At 34.4% G+C, this 23,618-nt stretch overlaps 1 protein-coding gene across 5 annotated transcripts in view; it reads left to right on the top strand.

Annotated features, from left to right (window-relative positions):
- YAF2 (YY1 associated factor 2) overlaps nucleotides 1–23,618 on the top strand; it is a 67,068-nt gene that overhangs the window by 9,259 nt on the left and 34,191 nt on the right. The window contains exons 4-5 of one of the 5 annotated variants that reach the window (XR_010383220.1): nucleotides 14,987–15,119; nucleotides 15,213–15,289. The exons of 2 other annotated variants lie outside the window; for them this stretch is intronic. Coding sequence is in view for 1 of the 3 variants with exons in the window: in XM_031462741.2 (XP_031318601.1) it covers nucleotides 15,048–15,119 (72 nt within the window). In the remaining 2 variants the exon portion in view is untranslated. Of the gene's footprint in view, nucleotides 1–14,986; nucleotides 15,120–15,212; nucleotides 15,290–23,618 lie in introns of those variants that run through there. 2 more of the 5 variants (XR_004140132.2, XM_031462741.2) reach the window with 2 other exon arrangements.

Raw genomic sequence — 23,618 nt, 5'->3', positions numbered from 1 at the left:
ATTGCTTGTTTAGGTCTTCTGCCCATTTTTGGATTGGGTTTGTTTTTTTGCTGTTAAGTTGTATGAGCTGTTTATATATTCTGGAAATTAAACCTTTGTCAGTCACATCATTGCAAATATTTTCTCTCATTCTGTAGGTTGTTGTTTTGTTTTGCTTATGGTTTTCTTTGCTGTGCAAAAGCTTGTAAGTTTAATTAGGTCCCACTTGCTAATTTTTGCTTTTATTTCTATTGCCTGGGTAGACTGCCCTAGGAGAACATTGCTAAGATTTATGTCAAGAGAATGTTTTGCCAGTGTTGTGTTTAGGAGGTTGATTGTGTCTTGTCTTATATTTAAGTCTTTAAGCCATTTTGAATTTATTTTTGTGTATGGTGTGAGGGAGCGTTCTCTAAACATAAAAAGAAGAACTCATACTGATCCTTCTCAGACTTTTCCAAAAGATAAAAAAGGAGGGAGTACTCCCAAACTCATTCTATGAAGCCACCATCACCCTGATACCAAAACCAGACAAAGACACTAATAAAAAAGAAAATTACAGGCCAATATCATTGATGAACATAGATGCAAAATTCCTCAACAAAATATTAGCAAACAAAATCGAACAGCACATAGAAAAGATCATACACCATGATCAAGTTGGATTCATCCCAGGGACACAAGAATGGTTCAGCATACGCAAATCCATCAACATGATACACCACGTCAACAAGAGAAAGGGCAAAAATCACATGATCATCTCAATAGATGCAGAAAAAGCCTTTGATAAAAATTCAACACCCATTTATGATAAAAACTCTAACCAAAGTGGGTATAGAGGGAACATATTTCAACATAATATAGGTTATTTATGACAGACCCGCAGCCAGCATAATACTCAGCGGTGAAAAACTGAAAGCCTTCCCACTAAAATCTGGAATAAGACAAGGATGCCCACTGTCACCACTTCTATTCTATTTTAACAAGGTAACCAGCTTTACAACAAATGTTAAAGAAACGTCTCTCGTCATCAGACAATAAGAAAAGAGAACAAAAAGAAGTAAGAGAGAGAAAAAAAAGACCTACAAAAGATTGCTTTGGCAGTCAGGATCTTTTGTGGTTCCATATAAGTTTTGAAATTATTTGTTCTAGTTCTGTGAAGAATGCTGTGAGTATTCTGATGGGGGTTGCATTGCATTTGGGTAGTACAGCCATTTTGATAATATTGATTCTTCTAATCCAAGAGCACAGGATATCTTTGCATTTCTTTGTCTCATCTTCAGTTTCCTTCATCAGTGTTTTGTAGTTTTCAGAGTATAGGTAACCTCCTTGGTTAAATTTATTTCTAGGTATTTTGTTATTTTTGATGCAGTAGAAATGTTTATGCCAGTTATAAAATTCTGTTTTCTGAAGTGAAAAAAAGTGAATGAAGGGCCGCAAATGGCAAAATATCCTTCTTTCTTATGGGTGAGTTGTATTCCATTCCATATATATGCTGCATCTTCTTTATCCATTCATCTGTGGACGTGCACTTAGGATGCTTTCGTATCTTGGCAATTATAAAAAATGTTGCTGTTAATAGCAAGGTATATGTATCTTTTTGAATCAATTCTTACTTTATGGTTGGCTTTATTCCTCTGGTAACTATGTAAGTTTAAAAAGCTAAAGCTCTAAACGTTCTTAGAAACAACAGTACATATATATAAATTTTAAAATATATGCAGTATATTATGTATATGTATTTACATGCAATACATTGTATATGTGCAGTCCCATTGTAACAGTTCTACCTAATAAAACTGAAAAATGAAAAAAAGAATTCAAGGTAGCAGGACACAAGATTAACATAACAGAAATCAGTTGCATTTCTTAACACTAACAATGACATAGTAGGAAAAAAAAAGTAAAGAAATAATCCATTTTAAAATCACATCCAAAACAATAAAATACTTAGGAATAAATCTGACCAAGGAGGTGAATGACTTATACATGGAGAACTAAAAAACATTGATTAAGGAAATTAAAGATGACTTAAAGAAATGGAAAGATATCCCATGCTCTTGGATTAGAAGAGTCAATATTGTTAAAATAACCATTACTGCTCAAGGCAATCTAGAGATTTAATTCGACCGCTGTCAAATTATCCAGGACATTTTTCACAGAACTAGAACAAATAATCCTAAAATTTATAAGGAATCACAAAAGACCCAGAATTGCCAAAGAAATATTGAAGAAAAAGAATGAAGCTTGAGAAATAACCCTCCCAGACTTCAGACAATACTACAGAGCTGCAGTCATCAAAACAGCGTGGTATTGGCATAAAAACAAACATAGGGATCAATGGCACAGAATAGAGCGCCCAGAAATAAACCCACAGACCTATGGTCAATTAATCTTCGAGAAAGGAGGCAAGAATATACAATGGAGAAAAGATAGTCTCTTCAGCAAGTGGTGTTGGGAAAAGTAGACAGCGTTATGTAAATCAATGAAGTTAGAACACTTCCTTGCAGCATTTCCTCTTAAACCGAGGACTGATTTTGTCTTTCTCATGAAGCTGTGTATTCGCTTTCAATAGGACAGATTAACCAGAGAGAGAGAGAGAGGAAGATGGCTGTATTCTCTTTCTAGGATCTAGTCCTTCAAAGTCAGTTTGTGATGCTCATCTTTATTATGTCATTTAGTACACTGCAGTTCTGTTACATGTGTGCATTTTCTCTCTTGTTATGCTTTGAGTTTCTTAAGAGAAACATGAGATTTTCATTATCTGTTTTGAGAATGTTTAGTGAAATGCCTGGAAGTAGTGGTGTTCAGTAAAAGTTTGTTGAAAGAGGAATATAGATATTAGAAAGGAAAAGTTTTTTTTTTTTAATAGGCTTTGAAAAAGAATTCTGATGCAGGTTAAGTCATTATTTGGAAAAGAACCCTTCTGTATACTTATGTGACTTATCAAAAGTAAATGATCAGAATTGAACAAAATTCTAGAATTCTGTACATGCTTTTTGAACATGTACCAGAAATTATGCCAGAAATTATGCTGTAAGACTGTAGAATTGTAGGGGAGACCCAGTTCCAACCCCCAGGGAGTTTGAATTATAGCAGAGAAGATAAATATTTGCTAATGAGTAAAGAGAGGAATAAATTTTAAATTAATTTTTCAATGTCATTCTAGTTTTTGGAGAAGTTCTATGCTAAAATTAAGTATGAGATCAGTTGTGGCTGTTACCAGTCAAGTGCTTTTGGTAAGTTGTGTTTTGACATCACAGCCAATTTCCAGTTTGATTGATTGATTACCTTTCTCCTAAGAAATTTCAGCCAAATGAAGCTGCCACTTCATTGCTGGGACAAATCCTGTATGTTTGTGTGTGTATGTATATGTGTGTATACATATGTATGTTTTTAAGAGAAAATGATTGTTACATAATTGAAGTAAGATTTCAAAAAACTAAAATAATTACTTGCCAATGGTGGATTTACAAAGGATGGTTACAGATTATTAAGTTTATATGTATTTAGTACTTATCCCAGAAACCGTTTTTGAGAATAAAATAGTTTATAATAGGAGTTCATTATTAAACTTAATGTCCCTCTCTTTAGCTGTCCTATTGGTTATATTGGCAATGATCTTCAGTAAGTTACTCAGGTTTTTTCTTTTCTTTTCTTTAAAAAGTATTGTTGAGAAAATTAAATGAGTTAATTTCTGTAAAGCCCTTATAGTGGCTGGCACAAGTAAGTGCTCACTAAATATTTTGAAAGAATATTTGGAACTTATTGCTACCAAATTAATTTTTAGTTACTATAGGTTGTTTCTTTGGGTAATAATTCAGTAAAAACAGTATCTTTAAATTCTTTATCATTCCTGTCGTGCTCTACTGTGTTCAGAATGATTTCCTTTCTATCATTCCATTTGCCTGTCAAGCCACCGTACACTGGGGAGTGTAGAGCCTAGATTGAAATGCGGGTTGTTTGACTTTTCACCCTTCTGTCTCTGATAAAGAGGTTTATGAAACTGTCCTATGTGGGTGAAAGGCTTCTTTGCTCATCCCTCTTTCCTTCAGGATTCGATATTGGACCAGCATACTTAGGTAGAAAGATTAGCATTCTGGGTGTTACCAAGTTTTCATTCAACGGAACTTTAGGTTACTGGGTTTTTATCTTTTGGAGACACATTTTCCTTAAATAATCATCTTTTATAATTTGTGATTTTAGTGATTTTACAAGTGTGTAAAATACTATGTCATTTTGAGTTTGAAAATAAATTATGCATTTAACAGATATTTACTGAACACTGTAGTGTTTTGTTTATTGGCTTTCATGATTGCTAAAATCTCTACCTTTTGTTATATATGATCTATAATTGATAATCATCTGTTTTAAAAGATTCAGTAGGCATTTCATTCTGTAGTATCGTTTATTATGGGAATTTGCAGAATTACTGGGAATTTTCGAGCTGGAAGGAACCTTTCAAGAGTTTCCATAGTGTTTAATCATTTCCTGAGACAGGCTAGTTTTTACTTCTTGAAACTTTAATGGCAGAGGGATAAGACAGTCTTCAGAGAGAAGATGTTGAGGGGTATGGGGTAAAGATGTTGCTGTTAAAACTTTTAAAATTGTTGAGGTTGCTGTTGTTTCCAAACCCTTTTGTTCAGGGGTTTGAATTCAGTGTGGAGAATTCTCGTTGGAGACAGTCTTAGAGGTCTGCCAGGTCATGCGTGGCAACCTGCTAGGTGACACCTTCTCTGTTCGCTGGAACTCATGGCTCTAGCTTGGTAAGAGCCTGGCCCTCGTTTGACAAGAAAACAGGCCTGGAAAGATTGTGACTTGTTCAAGGTCATTAGCTGGTTAGTGTTAGATTCAAATGTTTGGATTTCTAAGTCCTTTTTCTTGCTGTGGTAGCCTTAAAATATGTTAGGAAGTAACTTCTTGAGGCATTTTTCTTATAAATTTCTTTATACCTAAATCTAGTACTGTACATCTTGATAACTTCTAACATTAAACCTAATAACTTAAAACTAATATAAGAACTCAACGTTAAAACCTGGGCTAGCAGTACAGTGAATGAAGAACTGAAAGGACTGTCAGTTGTTTTCCCTATGTTAAAGGAAAACTTTTGAAGTAGAAATGTTAACAGACTTCATTTTGATTCTTTTATAATAACATTTATTGTGCTGTATGTCATGTATCATAGTATTTTTTTAGGAGAAAAGTTGCAGTTCCTATTATTTCCCTCTTTTATTTGTGATATAAATACAAGAATCACCAGTAGTGTAACTAATAACCGGTTTGAATAGGTGTATGTATATGAACGTTGTGTGTATAATAAGAAGTTTGTACAGCCCTCTGACAATTTTGAGTCAGGGGTTAAATCACTTTCTGTATTTTATCATCTCACCAGGGTTCTTTTGCACAACATCACCCTTTATAAGATTTACTAGGAGCAGCGGGGCAAGTGGAGAGTCTTTGATGCTGGAGACGTGGCTGCCCAGGAAGTAGAGCACTGGGTGCGTCTGCACAGAGGGCAGAGTTGTTCTGGTCATCTTTCATCTTTTTCCATCCTTTTTGGTCTCCCCAGGACCCGAAGTCTCCTCCATAATGTTTCTAGCCTGCCTTCTAAAATGCTCTGATTCCTTTATTTTCTTCACTGCATCAGCAGTTCTTCCTTTACTAGAAAAGCTTTCCTGTTTTATATAAATCGGAATAAAGTAATAGGTTCAAGTGTGAATGTAAATAAGCTGAGCATGGAGAATAGGATGATTGTTTTCCTTAATACAACAACTCTTTTTCTGCTGATAAAAGTATTACATGTTCATTGAAGATATTAAACAAGTACAAGGAGGGAAATAGGAATGCCCATCATCATGACGTCCCACTGCCCAGAGAGGCTTTAGCCTGGCACTAGGTGCACAGCCGTACATCTCTTCAAGCATACAGTTCATTCAGGGTCAGCTCTGGGAAGCCTCTTGTGAGAGAGCAAGTTGCTGGAAGTAAGGGGAAAGGAGGACATAGGTTTGCCAGTTAGAATCAAGTAACAGGATTCTTGGCATAGAGAGAGCTAGCCTTGCCTCAGAAGGGCCCAGAGGTTTTGAATTGTGCTTTCTGGAGCCCTGAGATCTCCTGAAATTGTCTCAGTGGCTGCCAGGAGGAGCAAACAGACGGGGCTTTGTGCTCCCCTACTCCACTTGAGCCAGATCATCTATGCTCTTAAACATTTCATTTCTTAGCATTTCTCTTAATTTTTGTTTCCTGAGTGTGTTTTGCCATCAGAACATTTTTTAACCCTCTCTGCTCTGTTCCATCCTTGTATCCTTCTCTCTGTCAGATTCTGTTCAGCACAGGTTGGGTTGGTTGTGACTGGACTTCTTAGCCTCACATTTCCAAGGGAAGATCCAAAAATGAGTTTTGTATAGTGGTGGGGAGATTTGAAGTTTTTCCCCTTGAAAAGCCTTTTCTTCCTCCCTCCTTCTCTGTTCCTTTCTTTTTTTCTTACCATCTTCTTAGACACTTTGCTCTTTTTTTAAAGACCAGTTCTTGTTAAGGCCCAGAGTGCCACAGTCATCAATTAGGTGAATAATGAGCAGTATAATTTACACATGAAAAATGTGTTAAATTCATAATGTCATCATTTTGTACTTTTTGATAAAATTTAGTAAGACTATTCCATTATCTATTTGAATGTGGTTATCAAATTTTCTCCCTATTCCCTTGTTGCCAATTTTCTGTGAACTTAATGTCTCTGATTCACACAGCACTTTTCTGTACTATTCCTTTTTAATTTACGTTTAAATTGTAATCTTGCCATCCTTCACTTATGTAGGATTTGATTATACTAACTTTAAGTGCAGAAAATATACCTAATTTTGTTTTTTCAACTGTGTATTTGTTTTTAATTTTCATGTGTACTCATTATGATAATGGAAAGCAAAAAAAAATGAAGAACGTCAATAGTTATGAGTTGCTTGCTATTACATAGTGTAGTGGTGAAGAGTTGGGACCCTGGAGCTTAACTCTGCATATGTGTGTCTGTCTATCTGTCTGTCTGTCTATCTCACCACTTAACTGGCTTTGCAAACTTCTGAAAGCTATTCAACTTTGAGCCTCAGTTTTCATTTGTAAAATGGAATTGATAATAATAACTAAGGGTGGTTATGAGGATACATGAAATAATTCTTGTAAAGTACTTGGCACAGTGCCTGGCATATAGTTCAAGTCCTCAAAAAATACTCACTAAAACAATCAAATACATGAGTGGTAATATAGTAATAGACTTCCACAGTGACCAGACTAGAGCATAAGAGTAAGTGCTTTCTACTAAAAAAAAAAAGTATTTCCGCAAATTGCTTCAGGGATATTGTCAACCTGCCTACCCTTTTACCCTCCCTCCCAACCTCCCTCTTTCTTCTCTTTCCTCTTTGTTCACGTGTGTGTGTGTGTGTGTGTGTGTTTTAACTAGATTTGGACTGTCACTTAAACATTTAGACCTTAATGTAAGTTTTAACATCTAGAAAGTGCTTTGGTAGTGGTAAGCAGTGTATATAGACTCAAGAGTTGAGCAGTTAAAAGCAGCATTTTTTTTTTTTTTTTTACTACTTGCCATAGTTAAAGAGTAAGTCTGTTTCCAGGTTGGATTGTCAAACAGCATGGTTATGGTCTTTTTAAGCCACCATGTCATGTTGTTTATGTCATTTCCTCGGCTTCATATCCTCCCATCCACCACAGTTTCTTTCTTAATTTGGTTTCTCAAAGCGCCATCTCTCTCAAGAAGCATTCCTTTATCTGTAGGCCAGAGTGAATGCCCTTTCAATTACTCTTGAAGCATTCTGTGCAAAATGTGATGGCTGTACTTACACAGTTTATTGAAAATATTTCATTTTGTTTCTCTCTCCTTCCCAGGACTGTAGTCTCCTTGAGAGCAGTACCACTGGTCCTGGAATCACATTTTAGTTTAAATCCCCACCTTGCCTTTTAATGGCCACGTAACCATAGGGCTTTTTAGTGATGATTAAATGTGATAAATGATGGAAGCAACTTAACATGGTTTTTAGTTAATAATAACGGTAATCACTGTAAATAATATTAATAAAAATTCCTGTGCCTGTCATTGTGTCTTGCATAGCACTGACAGTACTTAATCAAACTGCAGAGACTCTATCATTTACTCATTCTATTGCTGCTTTAAACTGTTTTCCACTTTTTTTTTTTTTTTAGTATCATTTACATCATTTCATTTCATGAACCTGTGAGTTTGGGTGGGATATATTTAATTGTGCCCTTTTACTTGATAAAAGAACTTGTGTCAACCTAAATTATGTTCATACTCAATATTTTTAGCAGTTTAAAAAATGTTTTCTTTTGCAGTCAATACAATGCATCGTTGAAACCACAGCCAGTAGCATTTGATTCTGTTTTAAAGTCATGCTTATTGTTTGTGAATCTTAACTAGAGGCAGAGAAACCATTTAGTCGATGTCATTGCAGTAGTCTATGCAGGACACAGTAGTGGCCCAAACAAGGATAATGCCAGCAGGAGAGAGAAATGAATGGATTCTAGATATGCTCAGGAGAAAATTTATACGACTTGATGGATGTTGGATATGGTTGTGGGAGGTGGGAAGTTGGGTTGTAGAGAGGGAAGAACCAAGGATTAATCCCAGGATTCTGGCTTAATTACGCAGCTAGGTAAAAGGTGGTCCTTCTCACTGACAGGGAACAGGAGGAAGGCCAGGTTTGGGGGAAGGTAATAGTTCACTTTTAGACTTGTTGAATTTCAGGTCTCTGCGGGAAATCTGAGAGAGGAGATCTCCGGGGCAGTTGGCTGTGTGGGGCTTTAAGCTTAGGAAGGAGAACAGGGCTGTAAGTATATGTTTGGTAGTCATCAGCGTACATGACCCAGTCGAAGCTGTGGAGTGAGTAAGACAGAGCAAGGAGAGAATAGACTGCACAGCTTGCAAAAGGAGAATCCAGGACAGAAACTTGAGAAACATCATTATTTCCTGTGGTGGTAGAGGAAGAGCATCCACAAAGAAGAAGAAAGAAATGGAGGAGAAAGAAAAATTAAACAAGGAGGAAGAAGCCCAGGAGAGTGTACTGGTACAGAAATAGGCGGAGAGAATGTTTTCCAAGGGGGTGGGGTGTGGTTGGCCCTGGCAAATGGCTTTTACTGTTCCCCTTGCTTTCGGTGTAATGTTTATTTTAGCAAGTGTGGCATTAATATTTATATTTCATGTTTAACAAGATTGTAATCCTGCATAGTGCTTGCACTAAGCTTTCCATGATAGTTACAGCAGTTCTGAATTATTTATCTATAGGTTAAATAACGGCGGTTAATAATGGTAGTTTGGGAGATGAGAAAAATTATCTAATTCTTTCAAGGAAGAGTGGTCTAATTATCTAGTAAAAATTTATCAGTAAGCCTCTGCTTTTACAGGTAGCTCCTAATTGTAGCTATAGAAATTAATAGAATTAATTTCTAAAAATTGAGTGCATGTTGGTATGAAGAATTTTTTAGGTGGTAAGTACAGTAACTTTGAACTCTTTCTTTGAAAATTCTATAGTTAATTGTGAGGGAGCAAGTATAGTTTGGAGAAGCCCTTATCTTCTGTTTTTAGAAGCAGTAAACCATACCATTAGATCAGCTAACCAAGAAAATCACAGCACTTTTCATAAAACTGTACAGTAGATTTGGTTTGTAAAGTGATAGTCATTGTGAAGTATGTTGGATTTAATGTGATCCAGATTCAGATTTTATGACTGCTGAATAATAAAATCATTATTTATAACACAGACAGTAGTTTGAAAACTATTACTGTTGACCTCAGACTATTTGAAATTTGTTATGTTAGAAAAGTTTGCCATTGTTTTATAAAATCAGTTTTACATAGAAAATATGCACCTATATTTTAGAGATGGTTATTAAGAATTGATTTGAAAACTAATGCAGGGCTTAGAGTCTGGTCAGATTAATATTATAATCAGGAAAGGTGAGAAAAAACATAATTACAGAGTAAAGTTAGACTTCCTATTGTGTTGACATAATTGTGGGCATTTAGAGTATTGTTAGCTATCATTTTTGTGTATTTAACTTGGCAACTATAATTAGTGTATAAAGGACTACATATAAGGCTGCTGACATTTTGGACTAGGGTCAAGAAAATGTTTCCTTGAAGTAGAAACTATTAAGAATAGTTAATATTGACTTTCTACAGAAGTATCTCATTTTAAGATGCGGTTTATAAAATGTGGTACTTAATTAAGGGACTGGGGTATCTGTCAGGTTAGGAAAATCAAAATATTATTGAAGATCAATTAATGTGCTTAAGGTATCTTTAGGAAGAATGGCTAGAACATAAAATGATACAAAAGAAAAGCTGTACAGCATTGCAACACTGGACAGTTGATCAGTGTTTAGCACAGTGTAGGAGGTGGCAGGAGATGAGAGATGCTGTTTCACGATTGTTAGAATGGTGCTTTATTCTGGGATTGTAGTCATGTAGACGTCTTTATATTTAAGTTAACTACATCTTAAAATTTTTTTAATTTCAGTTTTAAAAAAAGTAGCTTGTAGACACAGCAACTAGTTTTCAGGGCTGCTGCACACTCAGACTGTCTGCATTATGCAGTTCTTTGTAATGCTTTGGCTCTGTCCAGATTCATTGATATTGAAACGGAAACACCCTGGAAGGTGACATCTGATTTATTAATCAGTTTGATAAGATTGGTTGGTATAATTCAGTTATTGAGCCTTATCTGCTTCAGCTTACGCTGAATTTTTGGACCTAAAAACCAAGAACCAAATTCAGAATTGAGCCCCCACCCATCAACTCATAGGTAGTATTTTCCTGTGAGTTCCTTTTAGGCAGCTAATTGACATTCATTTTGCCACTTTTAGCTAAATAGTAATTACTTGGTAATGCTTTCTGTATTAGTTATCTATTGCTGTATAACAGATTACCCCAAAACTTAGTGGCTGAAAACAATCAACATTTATTGTCTTCCCTCCCCCCTTCCCTCCCTCCCTCCCTTCCTTCCTTCCTTGTCAAGAATTCAGAAGCAGTTTAGCAGGTGTTTCTGGTTCAGGGTGTCTCAGACTCGGCTGAGGGAGGATCCACATCCAGGCTCACTCATGCGGTTGTCAGCAGGCCTTAGGACACCTGCTTCCAAGTTACTTGTGCAGCTGTTGTCAAGCCTCAGGACTCTTGCTGTCTGTCGGCCAGAGGCATCAGTTTCTTGGCCGTGTGGGCCTCTCCCTGGGACTGCTCACAGTATGGCAGCTTGCTTACCCCAAAGCAAGTTATTTGGGTGAAAGTCCCCATAATGGGAGCCACAGTCTTTATAATTTAGTTTTGGAAGTAACATGCATTGCTTCTGTTCCTTAGAAATAAGTCACTAAATCCAGCCCATCCTCAGAGGGAGGAAATAATAGAAGAGCAGGCAGATTAGGAGGTGGGGTCATTGTGGACTGTCTTAAAGGCTGCCCACCACACTATCCTTTACAGTTTAAAACTTTTTGTTGTTATTTCAGAATTCTTTCTTGAAAGGGAAGCTTACAGGGGAAACCCAAAATATACAATAAATAAATGGGAAGCTTTTCTGTCCAGAGACGGGTTCTAGGGAACTAGGGTACCTGCTAGCATCCTTCTCCCTCATCTTTTCCAAACAGTTTGAACATTAGTACCTTTACCATCTAATAAATGTCAGACAAGAACATGAATATATATTATTTTTTTTAAATTTCTTTTTAGAATTTATCAAGAGCTGCAGTTCTAAAAATCTAGCTTATAAAAATCAAGTATTGGAACATGGAAAACGATTTGCGTAAATGTTTCTGGCAACTTTTTAAGTCTAAGTAGCTCCCGTTGCTAAAGTGAACCTAATGTAATGGCTGATTTTGTAGTACTAGCAGATGTAATTTATATATTGGTAGGATAATGATAGTGATTTACTTTGTAACCACTGTCCAGAATGTTTTCCTAACTGTTTCCAAATTATATGTATTTTTAAAAATTACAGTAAGTGTGTTTGCAATTCAATTTTAATATTAAAGTATTCTTGTAGCTCTTTCTTGCTGCACATCATGATTCCTAATAAATACCATGAATTACTTACTTTCTTTATCTTGCAATATAAAGAATGTAGTCTCAAAATAATAGTACGATCATCCCTTGGTTCTGGGACTCTCTTGGATACCAGATCCCAAAGATGCCCAAGTCTGTTATGTAAAATGGTGTAGGAGTACATAAACCTACACACGTCCTTATGTATACTGTAAGTCATCTCTAGGTTACTTATGACACCTAATACAATATAAATGCTGTGTAAATAGGTGCTAGCATGGGAAATTCATGTTTTGCTTTTTGGAACTTTCTGAAATTTTTTTTCTGAATATTTTTGAGTCAACAATTGGTTGAATCTGCGGGTGTGGAACCCCCAAATACAGAGAGCCAACTGTACCAAAATTAATACCAAAAGATAAATCTCCAAATTTAGAATTTTTAATAGTTCTTTAAAGATGTATAAAATCATTTGAAAATAGTTCCATTTCTGGGTGATTATGTTATAGTTTGATATGCAGTTAGATTCCAAGGCATTGTTTTTAAAATGCTTTATTGATAAGAACTTCGTTAATCCTTACAGCTGTCTGGGAAGTAGGTTCCGCTATTATCCCTATTTTACAGATAAATAACAGTTTTTTCCATCTTGATTGTAGGTTAATTTACATTAACAATAAAATAGTACTGTTTTGTTTGTTTCTTATGGGTTCATGTAGAAGTAGTGGGTAAAACTCAGGGAAAGGAGAATTTGATTCAGAAATGGATTTTTTGATAAGCTGTTTAGTGAGAAAAAAAAGAGGACAGTTTCTGTAAATAACATTATTTAATAAGTACATTTATAATTCCCTTTTGACCTTACTTTGGTTAATTGAGGTACACACATTTCCCCCATATTTATATATGAACCATCAATAATGTCACTTAAATATGTGTGTATAATACTAAATTTTATTATATCATACATTAGAATTTAACATCTTAATTGAGAATTAAAAAATAGTGTACTTGGAATCATAAAAATGAGTTGTAATTTAAGTTGCTTCCAAACTTAATATACTGTCCAAACCAATACATAGCGTTAAGTGAAGGTTAGCTAAGTCACTTTTTTTCCTGAATGTTGTTTTTATAAGTTCAGATTGTTTTTATGGAGTAGATTCTCATCAGTGAACTGCTCGATTTGGTTCTTGATTGCTAAGGAGTAACTTTTTGTGGATAGGCGTTATAATTATTAGAGCTTACAAAGGGTACTTTTGAGTAGAGTATCCTAATTTCTGGAATTTCTTTTCTAAGGTGTTCCGATAAAATCCATTTTAGTTGAGCTTATGGCATAATAACAACAAACAGTTTTCAGGGCTAGTCTCTTAAGTTACCTTTTTGGTTACCTTAAAATCTTTTCAAGATATTTTAATTCTCTTAAATTATTTTTTTAAAATGCAGTTGATTTTGTTTTAAATTCATAAGATCTGAGTCTAAATGGAGACTGCATGTGTTGCTACAAATAAAAATTGGGAACTATTATTTAGTTCTTAATGACGTCTTTTATACTAGCTTATATCGTGAAGATAAAATATTTGGATTATTGCTCCTGTATGTATTTCATCAATCCAAGCACGTAGGACCTTCATGCCGTGTACTTGCTTACTCTTCAGGGAACTAGGAATGTAGTGAACTAGGAAAGTTAACTGCATGACCCTTTTGGCATTTATCTGTATTACAGTTATAAACAGGTCTGTGCAGTGCTCCTGTTTGCATGACTGAGTCATTTAAAAACTAATGCATTAAATATTACTGTCTTTTAAAACTCAGATTTATATAAAAATGGATGTAATTTATCCAAGACAATTTATATCTTAAAATTAAGTTGTAATCTAGCAAAAATCTTAACATGGTACTGTCAACCTGTATTAAATACAAACATTACCTCATAACAAGGTTGAAACGTAAAATTTTCATTAGAATTATATTTTCAACTTGTTTTTGTTGAATAATGTTTTATACATCATTTTATCCTATTTGCTCAAAACAAAAGGAAAACTATACATTATCTTTAATTTTTTCCATAGAATGAAGAACCATGATACCATAGGTTTCTTGAAGGTATAGGGTAATTACTAATTAGAAGCATGATGGTAAAAGGAGGAAGTACTACTGAAACGTATCTGTGTATCTCCAGCAGGGACTAGTGTTTGCAGTCATCACTGCTGTAACACGTTACAGTGAACGTGTACCTGATTAATGTGAATTGAGTTAAAGGTAACGGATGTCTTCATGTGAACCTGAAGATAAAGTTCTGTTGAGGAGTCCTTCCTTTTGTTAGAAATCATTCTTTTGTTTGTTTTTTTAATGACAGATCCAATTTTAAAAGTATAACAGTTAATCAAAAGTATTACTATACTATGTAGTATACATTAAGAGCAGCATTATTATTTTTCAGTGGCCTGGCATACGTAATATATGTGTATGTGGTTGGTTTGTTGTAGGTGACAAATGGTTATTTTTAAAGATTTATTCAGTGATGAGTGGGAAATGCATTGATATTTTTTATCTGAAGTCTTACACATTGTTAATCCACTGTGGTGGCCTCTACACCAAAATTTAGTGACTATTCATGACAGTAGCTGGTTAAGAAGTGGTAGATTTTGATAAACTAATTATCCTTGTATTAATATTTTAAAATGATGGTGGTGTTTCAGTGAGATGGAATAGTCTGATAGCTGATATTTTTATATATTAAAATATAGCTGTTATTATAATAGAAATTTTAAAATGAAATCATTCAAATCATTTTATTTCCCTTGTGTTTCTGATAATGCCAGAAGTTTCTATTGACCTCATAGTTGGCACACAGTTTCTGTATTTACTTTGGTGCATACATATAGTTATCTATGAATTTACAGCCCTTCCCTCTGTAGTTCTATGTGTATTAATAATCTCAAATAAAATGATATAATCTTCTTATTCTGATAGAGAAGAAAAAGCTGGATCACTTACCAGTAACTGGAGTTCTCCTATTGGGTAATCTCCACAGATCCACATTCTTTGAAGTTATTGTGAATGCCTCGAGGACCAAGGAACCGTTGCAATTTCCAATTTCAGGAAGGTAAGCGAGCGCACTGAAGCATGTCTCTAGCATCTCCCAAATCCCCTTCCCCCAACTTTCTTACGTATACATCTGTACTGCATGCCCCCTCAGTTCCAGTGGATGCCCATCAGGACGATTCTCATGCTGGACAGAAGGGCAAGAGGTGGATCTGTGAGGGAAAAGACCCAATAGGATAACTCAAGTTGCTGGTAAGTAAGCTAGTTTTCACAAACTTGAGATTTTTTTTGTACATTTCTTCTCTGTAGGAGTTCACTTAATTGCAAAAGAGAGGAACTGTTTTGGGATAGCTTATTTTTTGTAAGGTTGATGTGGATTATGGAGTTTATTGTATGGAAGATAAATACCTAGTTCTTAATGAGCGTATGAATAAATGTGACAATAGTTTTAAAGTGTATCATTTACATAGTAGTAGTTTATAAAAAGTGTATGTTTATCATCTTTTGGTAAATAGTGTAATAGTTCTAAAGCAATGTGAGGAAACTATGTTGAATTATTTTGTTAATTCCTTTATTTATTGTGTTGCTTTTATTGAAGTAGATACTTGTAAAATTAATGCTTGTGTCAAATTTGGCAAAATTCTTTTGACATGGTACTTGAACAGCAAGAATAGTTTTATGTAAATTGACTAACATTTTTTACTGACATAGTTTCCAGTATACCTTTTAATTTCATTGAAGGTATGTTTGGAAAATAATTCAGGGTATGTTGCAATTATATTTATCACTTCCTTGCTTATAATGGATGGGCTTATTGATGTGAAGGGTGGCACAGTTGGTTCGGTGTGAGCTCTGTGGTTCCTCAGATACCAGCCTGATTTGTTTCTTAAGTGTTAGAATTGGACATAGTTCCTTGTTTCTTCCCCCCTCCCCCACTCATTCTGCATCATTACCAGGTTACCATTTCTAAAAGGGCACTTTTAGCACATAAAGAGCCTGTAGTGATGCCCTGCTGTTTTATAAAATTTTCATCCATTTGCTGGATATGTAGGGCCTCTCGTAATCCAATCCCATCCTGTTTTTCCAGCCTTAATTTCTTCAAGTCGAAACTTTTGTCTTGGTCTTACCTGGATACTTCTCATATTTTTGCTTTGGCTTGTGCTTTTTCATTTTCTTGAAATGACTTTCCTTCCATTCTACTTTTCTGTACTTTAAGGTTGAGGTCAAGCCCTACCCTTCACATAAATCCTTTTATGTTAGCATCTCTCAGTTACCTTGCTTTCTTCAGTGGAAAAATTAGATTGCTATGAGGATTGAATTAATTAATTCATGGAATGTACTTAGACCAGTGCTTAGCGGCACGTAGTAAACTCTCTTGTTAGCCATTGTGTGATTATAGATGGAGCTTAAATATTTCTGTGATTGTAGGTGTAATTCTTATCTCTATGACATAGTTTAGCTTTAAATATTAGCTTCAGATTGTGTTGCTCTGTCTTCATATAAAATTCTTAAGCTGACTTGTATGGTCTTGGGAGCAAGGATAGGATTTTATTGTTTTTTTTTAATCTTCCTTCCTAATGTTAGTGACTACAATTAAATCATACCCCTGAAGAATTAGTTTTTCATGTAGATTCACAAATATACTTACCAGTATTTTCATTTATAGAACAGGTTTATTTGGCTAATCAATCCTGTTTGTACTGTATATTTTTTAAGCCATATTGTATATTTTTTCCTTTGAAGCTGGTATAGTGTAATTATAATTGTTTAGTACACTATAAGCTTCTATTGCACATTTTAAAAGAATGTATAGTTTTGAGAGCTAGATTGTATTCACAAGACTGTGTAATATTGGACAGCAAATTGGAAGTTCAGCATGCTTGATTTTTCAGGTTTGAATATTTTAGAAGATTACTGCTTGATTTTTCAGAAATGCTTGGATTTAAGATACCTGTCCAATGATACAGTAAATGAAATCTAATTTCAAGATCATTGAAGGAAGGAAATACTCTGACAGTTTGAGGGTCACTTCTAAATAATCACCAGAGAACCAATTCAGGTCCAATCAGACAAGCCAAAATGAAGAACATTTAGTCAGGTGACTCAAGTGCTTGTTTGGAATCTGCCAACTGTTTGACCCCCTGGTTTCTTTGGTGTGATATGGTATGGTGGTTATACTGAGAATGCCTTATTCTTTAGAGATACATGCTGAAATACTTAGAAGTGAAACATCATGACGGATTCAGAAAAAAAACTGTGTGAGTATTTGGGTGTGTTGTATGTTATGCATATGTAAAAAGATAAAAGGAGAGATAAAGCAGATCTGTCAAATGTTAACAATTTTGAATCTAGGTGAAGAGTATACTGGTACTTTCAGCTTTTCTGTGACTGATATTTTTCAAAAAAAGTTGGAGTATTTTTAAAAGAACTTTATTATGTGTTAGTTTCTCTAATTCTAAAATGGGAATAATAGAATTTATTCTTTCCATGTCTTGATGCAGGTAGGCACAGTGGGATAAGATTTGGTAGAATAGCAGTCAAGACTTTTAAGAAGTCTTCTTTTTGACATTAAAGAAGCATTTTAGAATGGAGAACTTTTCAAAGAACATTTCACCTAAAAGTGTGTAGTTTCAAATACATCTGTTTCTTTTTTTTTATCATTCATAGAGTGTAGAATAATCAATAAGCAATAAATACATATAGATATATAAGTTAACTAATTGAAATCATGAAAAATACAGCTAGTTATAAAATAATCAATGGACAAAATAAGATTAGATACAACTTAAGAGGGAAGTTGTTAATTTCAAAATAACACTGATGATTCTTCGAAGACCAGATCACAGGGAGACAAAGAGAAGAAAAACATGAAAGAAAAGCTAAGGTGCCTTAGAGGATAGATTGAAAATCTCCAAAGTATGTCTAATTGGAGTTTCAGAAGAACGAATACAGAGAATGGTAGGGAAGCAGTATTGAAGAAGGAATGGCAAAGAATTTTCAAGGATTATAAAAAAAAATAATGAACATTATGAAATAATTGGAACTGAATCACAGTAAAAGCATTGTATCAAAACTTGAAGGATACAAGAAAAGTGGTGCTTAGGGGTAAATTTATAACCTTAAATGCATGTTTTTAGGTTGAAAGAAAACAAATGAGCCAAATAATACAATTCAAAAAACTAAAAAAAGGAAAAAGTAAAACCAAAGAAAGAAGGAAGAGGCAGGAAATAAAAATAAAAATAGAATTTGCTGAAATAGAAAACAGTCAACAATAGAAATAATAGCAATATTCATTCAAATCAAAGCTGGTTCTTTTCAGTCAGTTAAGTCCTGGAAACACTCATCAAGAAGCAGATGACACAACTAATAAAATTGTAAAATAGGATATAATTACAAGTAACAATTGTAATTTTAAAAACCACAGGAAATCACTGTTGATTTAAATATATATTAATTCAAAAAGCCTAGTGAAATGGTCAGTTTTCTAGGAAAAAATAACTTAAAAATTGGCTGCACAAGAAAAGGAAAATGCATAGAAACTAAAAATCATTGAAGAAATTGGAGTCAATTTCCCCAAGAAGAGTAAGTTTTTTAACTTTATTGATACCATTTGCCCATTTGAAATGTACAGCTTAATGATTTTTAATATTTTTATGGAGTTGCACAACCATTACCAATATTCAATTTTAGAATATTTTCATAACCCCAGGAAAAAAACTATGTATCTGTTAGCAGTCAATCCCAGTTCTCCCCAAACCCTCCAACCTTAGGTAACCACTAATCCACTCTCTGTTTCTATAGATTTGCCTGTTCTGGCCATTTCATATAAATAGAATTACTCGATATATGGTCTTTTGTAATTTCCTTCTTCAACTTAGCATAATATTTTTAAGGTCCAGCCATGTTGTAGCATGTCAGTATACTTCATTCCTTTTTATGGCCAAATAATATTTCATTGTATGGATATACCACACTTATCAACTGACAGATATTTGTATTTTTCCCCTCTTTTTTTGCCTATTATGAATTGTTCTGATATCAACATGTGTACAAGATTTCCTGTGGACATACGTTTTCATTTCTCTTGGGTTATACTTGGGAGTGGAATTGCTGGGTTGTGTGGTAACTCTATGTTTAACCTTTTGAGGAACTGCCAGACTGTTTTCTAGAGCAGCTGTATTGTTTAACTTTTCCACCAGCAATGTACAAATGTTCCAATTTTTTTATACCCTCACCAACATTTTCATTATCTGTCTTTTTTTATGATAGCCATACTAATTGGTGTGCAGTATCAGAAGGAATAGTTTTAATAGTGATTTTGTAATCATAATTTCAGATATACTTTTGGGGAACAGATAATCTCAATTTTATATAAACTGGCCCAGATAATAGAAGATGGAGATCTGCCCTGTTGTTTATCACACAAGTTTAGCCTTGAAACCTAAATTGAAAAGAATATACAAGGGAAAATGTATTACATTCAATCTCACTTGTGAACAGAGACAGGAATTTTAATTAGGATAAGAATGTAAGAATAGTTCAATATTTGAAAATTATACCAATGTAATTTATAAGATTTAGGAAATATGATACAAGTAAACTTATTAACAAAACCAAAACAGACTCATAGACATAGAAAACAAACTTACAGTTACCAAAGGGGAAGGGAGGTGGAGGAAAAATAAATTAGGAGTTTGGGATTAGCAGATACAAACTACTATATGGAAAATAAATAACAGGGTCCTACTGCATAGCATAGGGAACTATATTCAATATCCTATAATAAATCATAATGGAAAAGATTTAACAAAAATATGTGTATAACTGAATCACTTTGCTGTTATACCAGAAACTAACATAACATTGTAAATCAACTGTACTTTATTAAAAAAAAAAGATTTGGGAAAAAAATCTTGAAAAATTGAGTAAAATTATATGATAAAACTCAATACCCATTAATACATATTTTTTTAAAGTAACCCTTCAACCATGAAGAGAGGTGAACTTTTTTCTTCCAGTAAAGACAGTCTTTCAAATTGTTTGTCAAACAGCAAGCATCATGCTTAATTGTGAGAAGACCTTAAGAGAAATTCTCATTAACGTCAAGAATAAGAGAAATATGTCTTTACTAAGAAGATAAGGAAAAAGAAATAAAATCCAAGAGGATTGGAAAGGAATTAAACATAAGATGAACATATTAGTAGAAAATATTTTTCAAAAAATCAACAGACTATATTAATAGTACAGTGTTAGTGGATACAAGATCAATATTCAAATTGGCTACAGCTAATTAGAAAATTTAAAAATATGTCTTTTACAGCAGATTCTATAAAGTACCCAAAATTTTATTGAAATATAATTAGATATGAATAAAAGACAGGATATACTATATTTATGGGTGAGAAGTATAAATATTGCATAAAATCACTTCTCTGTGATTTTTATGTAGTTTCAGACAAAAATCCCAGTAGAATTTTTTTCTTTTTCTTTGTGGAAAATGGCCTTCATATACAAAAGTAAAGGCACAAGAATAGCCAAGACAGTTCTGAAAGAAGAAAAAGAACAAGGAGGAGGGGGTTGGCACTTGTTAGAGATCAAGGCTAATGTTAAAATTTCGATATTTAGAATAGAATCCTACATAGCAGTGAAAAACAATAAAGTGCTACACACAACAACATGGGATGAATCTTCTAGACCTAATGTTGAGCAAAAAAGTGAGACAGCAAAGACTTTCATACTGTATGATTTCATTTATAGGAAGCTCAGAAACAGGTGGGACTGATGCATGGTGATAGAGATTGGAATAGCAGTTAACTTGGGAGCGTGGTACTGATGGGGAAGGGGTATGAGGGAGTGTTCTGCAGCATGAGAAGTGTTAACGTTTTGATCTGGGTTGGATCAAACAGGAGTATACATATTTAAAAATCAAGCTGTACATAGTATTTATATATTTTACTATATATAAATTATACCTCAAAAAAAAGTAAAACCTTATAGTATTTAAAGTAGTGTGGTCTTACTACAGGAAAAGACAGATTAATGCAACAGAATAAAGAGTTCAGAAATGGATCTATACATATTTGAGAAGTTGGTAGGTGTTAGAGATGTCATTTTCTATCAGCAGGGAAAGAAAAGGTGGACTGTTTAAATATACCACAACTTCTTTATCCAGTCATCTATCGATGGACATTTAGGTTGCTTCCATGTAGTATATTTATACAATGGAATACTACTCAGCCATAAAAAAGAATAAAATAATGCCATTTGCAGCAACATGGATGGACCGAGAGATTGTCATTCTAAGTGAAGTTAGCCAGAAAGAGAAAGAAAAATACCGTGTGATATCACTCATATGTGGAATCTTAAAAAAAAAAACAGTATGAACTCATCTACAAAACAGAAACAGGGTCGCAGACACAGTAAACAATCTTATGGTTACTGGGGGAAAGAGAGTGGGAAGAGATAAATTTGGGAGTTTGAGATTTACAAATGTTAGACACTGTATATAAAAATAGATTAAAAAAAAGATAAGGTGGACTGTTGAATTGTCTTTTCTATATGGAGGGAAAACTAGATCTCTACTTCAGGCTATATGCAGAAATAAATTCCAGTTGAATTAAACACCAAACAAGAAGAACTGTTTTTTGAAGAGAGAAGAATATAGAAGAATATGTGTCTTAGGCATATATAAGGCCTTCTTTAACAAAGTCGAGGAAAAAAAAAAAAGAATGAACAAGCAGGGATTAAAAAAAAAAAAACGTCAAAGATTTGACTACCTCAGAAAGAAATGCTGAGGTTTAATATAAGGCATCATAAACCAAACTAAAATGTAATGTCACAACTGGAAGATATGTGCAGTGTCTGTAATGTCTAGTGAATTTGTGTCCAGAATACGTAAAGGTCAAAAGAGTAAGACAGGTGACACAAGTAAAATGAACAATGGGTAGTTAGGCAGTTCCAGGCAGAGGAAGCTGGAAATTGGACTGAGAAGATGCTTGGTCTCAGCTATAGGGAAATGCAGTTAGAAGCTTATGAGCCATCAGTTTTCACCCATCGTATTGCAAAGCTCTGCATCAGGTAAGTGTTATTACACAGTTGAAAGTGTGCCTACCCAGCTACCTAACGGTTGTTGTTCGAGGTATTGGTCTAGAGAAACTTGCACATTTTCCCAGGGAGATTTGTAGAGGGATATTCATTTGGAAAAAAAAATCTAAATATCTACAATAAAAGGCATGGATAAATAAGATATAAAATAATTACATAGTGGGAAATTATGCAGATCTATGATTATGTTATTTATCATTAGTGAATTTTTTTTAATTTAAGAAACAGATTGTACTGCCTGTGCCTAGAAATTGTTCTAAGCATCTTATAAACATTAAGTATTTCAGTCCCCCTAAGAACTCAGTCATAGGCACTATCATTATCTCCCTTTCACATATGGGAATACTGTAGTGTGGCGGGATGAATAGCCCTCCTTACTCTCATATCCAGGAAATAGCAGAGCTGGGATTCACAGCTAGGGTTGAACCTTAGTCACCTGGCTTCAGAGTTCACTATGCCATGCTGCCTTTTGATGTTTATAAATGTGGAGAGACCTCATAAATGGAAGGTCAGGTTAATTGCAGAATGATGTATACAATATGATCCCATTTACACCAAATTCCTGGTGTTGGTTACCTTTGGATGGAGTTGGACAGTGAAAGAGATCTAGTGATAGTGGTGAGCGGAAACTAGCTTTTATGGAGCAGCATGTTTTTCCTTAAAGAATATGTGTATTACTTTACTTAACGTATGTATATGTTTATTTTTGCAAAAAGAAACACTGGAAAGATTGACCTTTATTGCTGTAATCTTTATTTATTCTTGATACTGGATTATACAGAAAAAGAAAGCAGTGGCCCTTGCACAATGGCTGTAGTTTAGACCAGTTCTGAGATGGTGAGCAGTGGATGAGCACCGGACACTAGGTTAGGTGCTGGGGATGGGGTGGTTTCATCCTCTGTCTTTAAGGAGTTCAGAGTTTTACAGGAAAAGAGATAAGAAAAATAATTTTAATTCAGTTTGTTATGTGCACATCTCTTACCTTCTTCCTCATTTCTCCAACCCCACCCTTTCCCCTCCAAATGCAAATAGGAGGTAGAAATGTCTTGAATTGGGGCAAGAGAAACAGGCAATGAAATATTGATGGCGATCCTGCTTCCTACTCTTTTACAAAACTTTTATGAAAGAGTTAACTCGATAGTTGTCAGAGATTTTAGCTTGTTCACCATTGTATCTCCAAAACTTAGTGTAATGCCTTGTGCTTAGTAGACTCCTACAGGCTTGAATAAATAACTGAAGCACTTTCACACTTCATTCTCAAATTAACGACCACCTGAACCCAGAGTTCTCCTTAAGCCTTCTGGGATATCTTCCATTGGTTCCATTTTTCCACTGCTGACTGAAGTCCGAGGGATTTGACCGAGAACACTATATGAAGTCTCGAACTGTTTTGTGCTAAAGAACTCTGACTTGAGAAATATTTTAACCTGTGAGAAATTTTGGATCTCTAAAATCC

The sequence above is a fragment of the Camelus dromedarius genome, chromosome 11 (genome assembly GCF_036321535.1).
Source record: "Camelus dromedarius isolate mCamDro1 chromosome 11, mCamDro1.pat, whole genome shotgun sequence".
Taxonomy (NCBI): Eukaryota; Metazoa; Chordata; class Mammalia; order Artiodactyla; family Camelidae; genus Camelus; species Camelus dromedarius.
The sequence above is the reverse complement of the archived record's forward strand: the minus strand, read 5'-3'. Positions and strand labels throughout refer to the sequence as shown.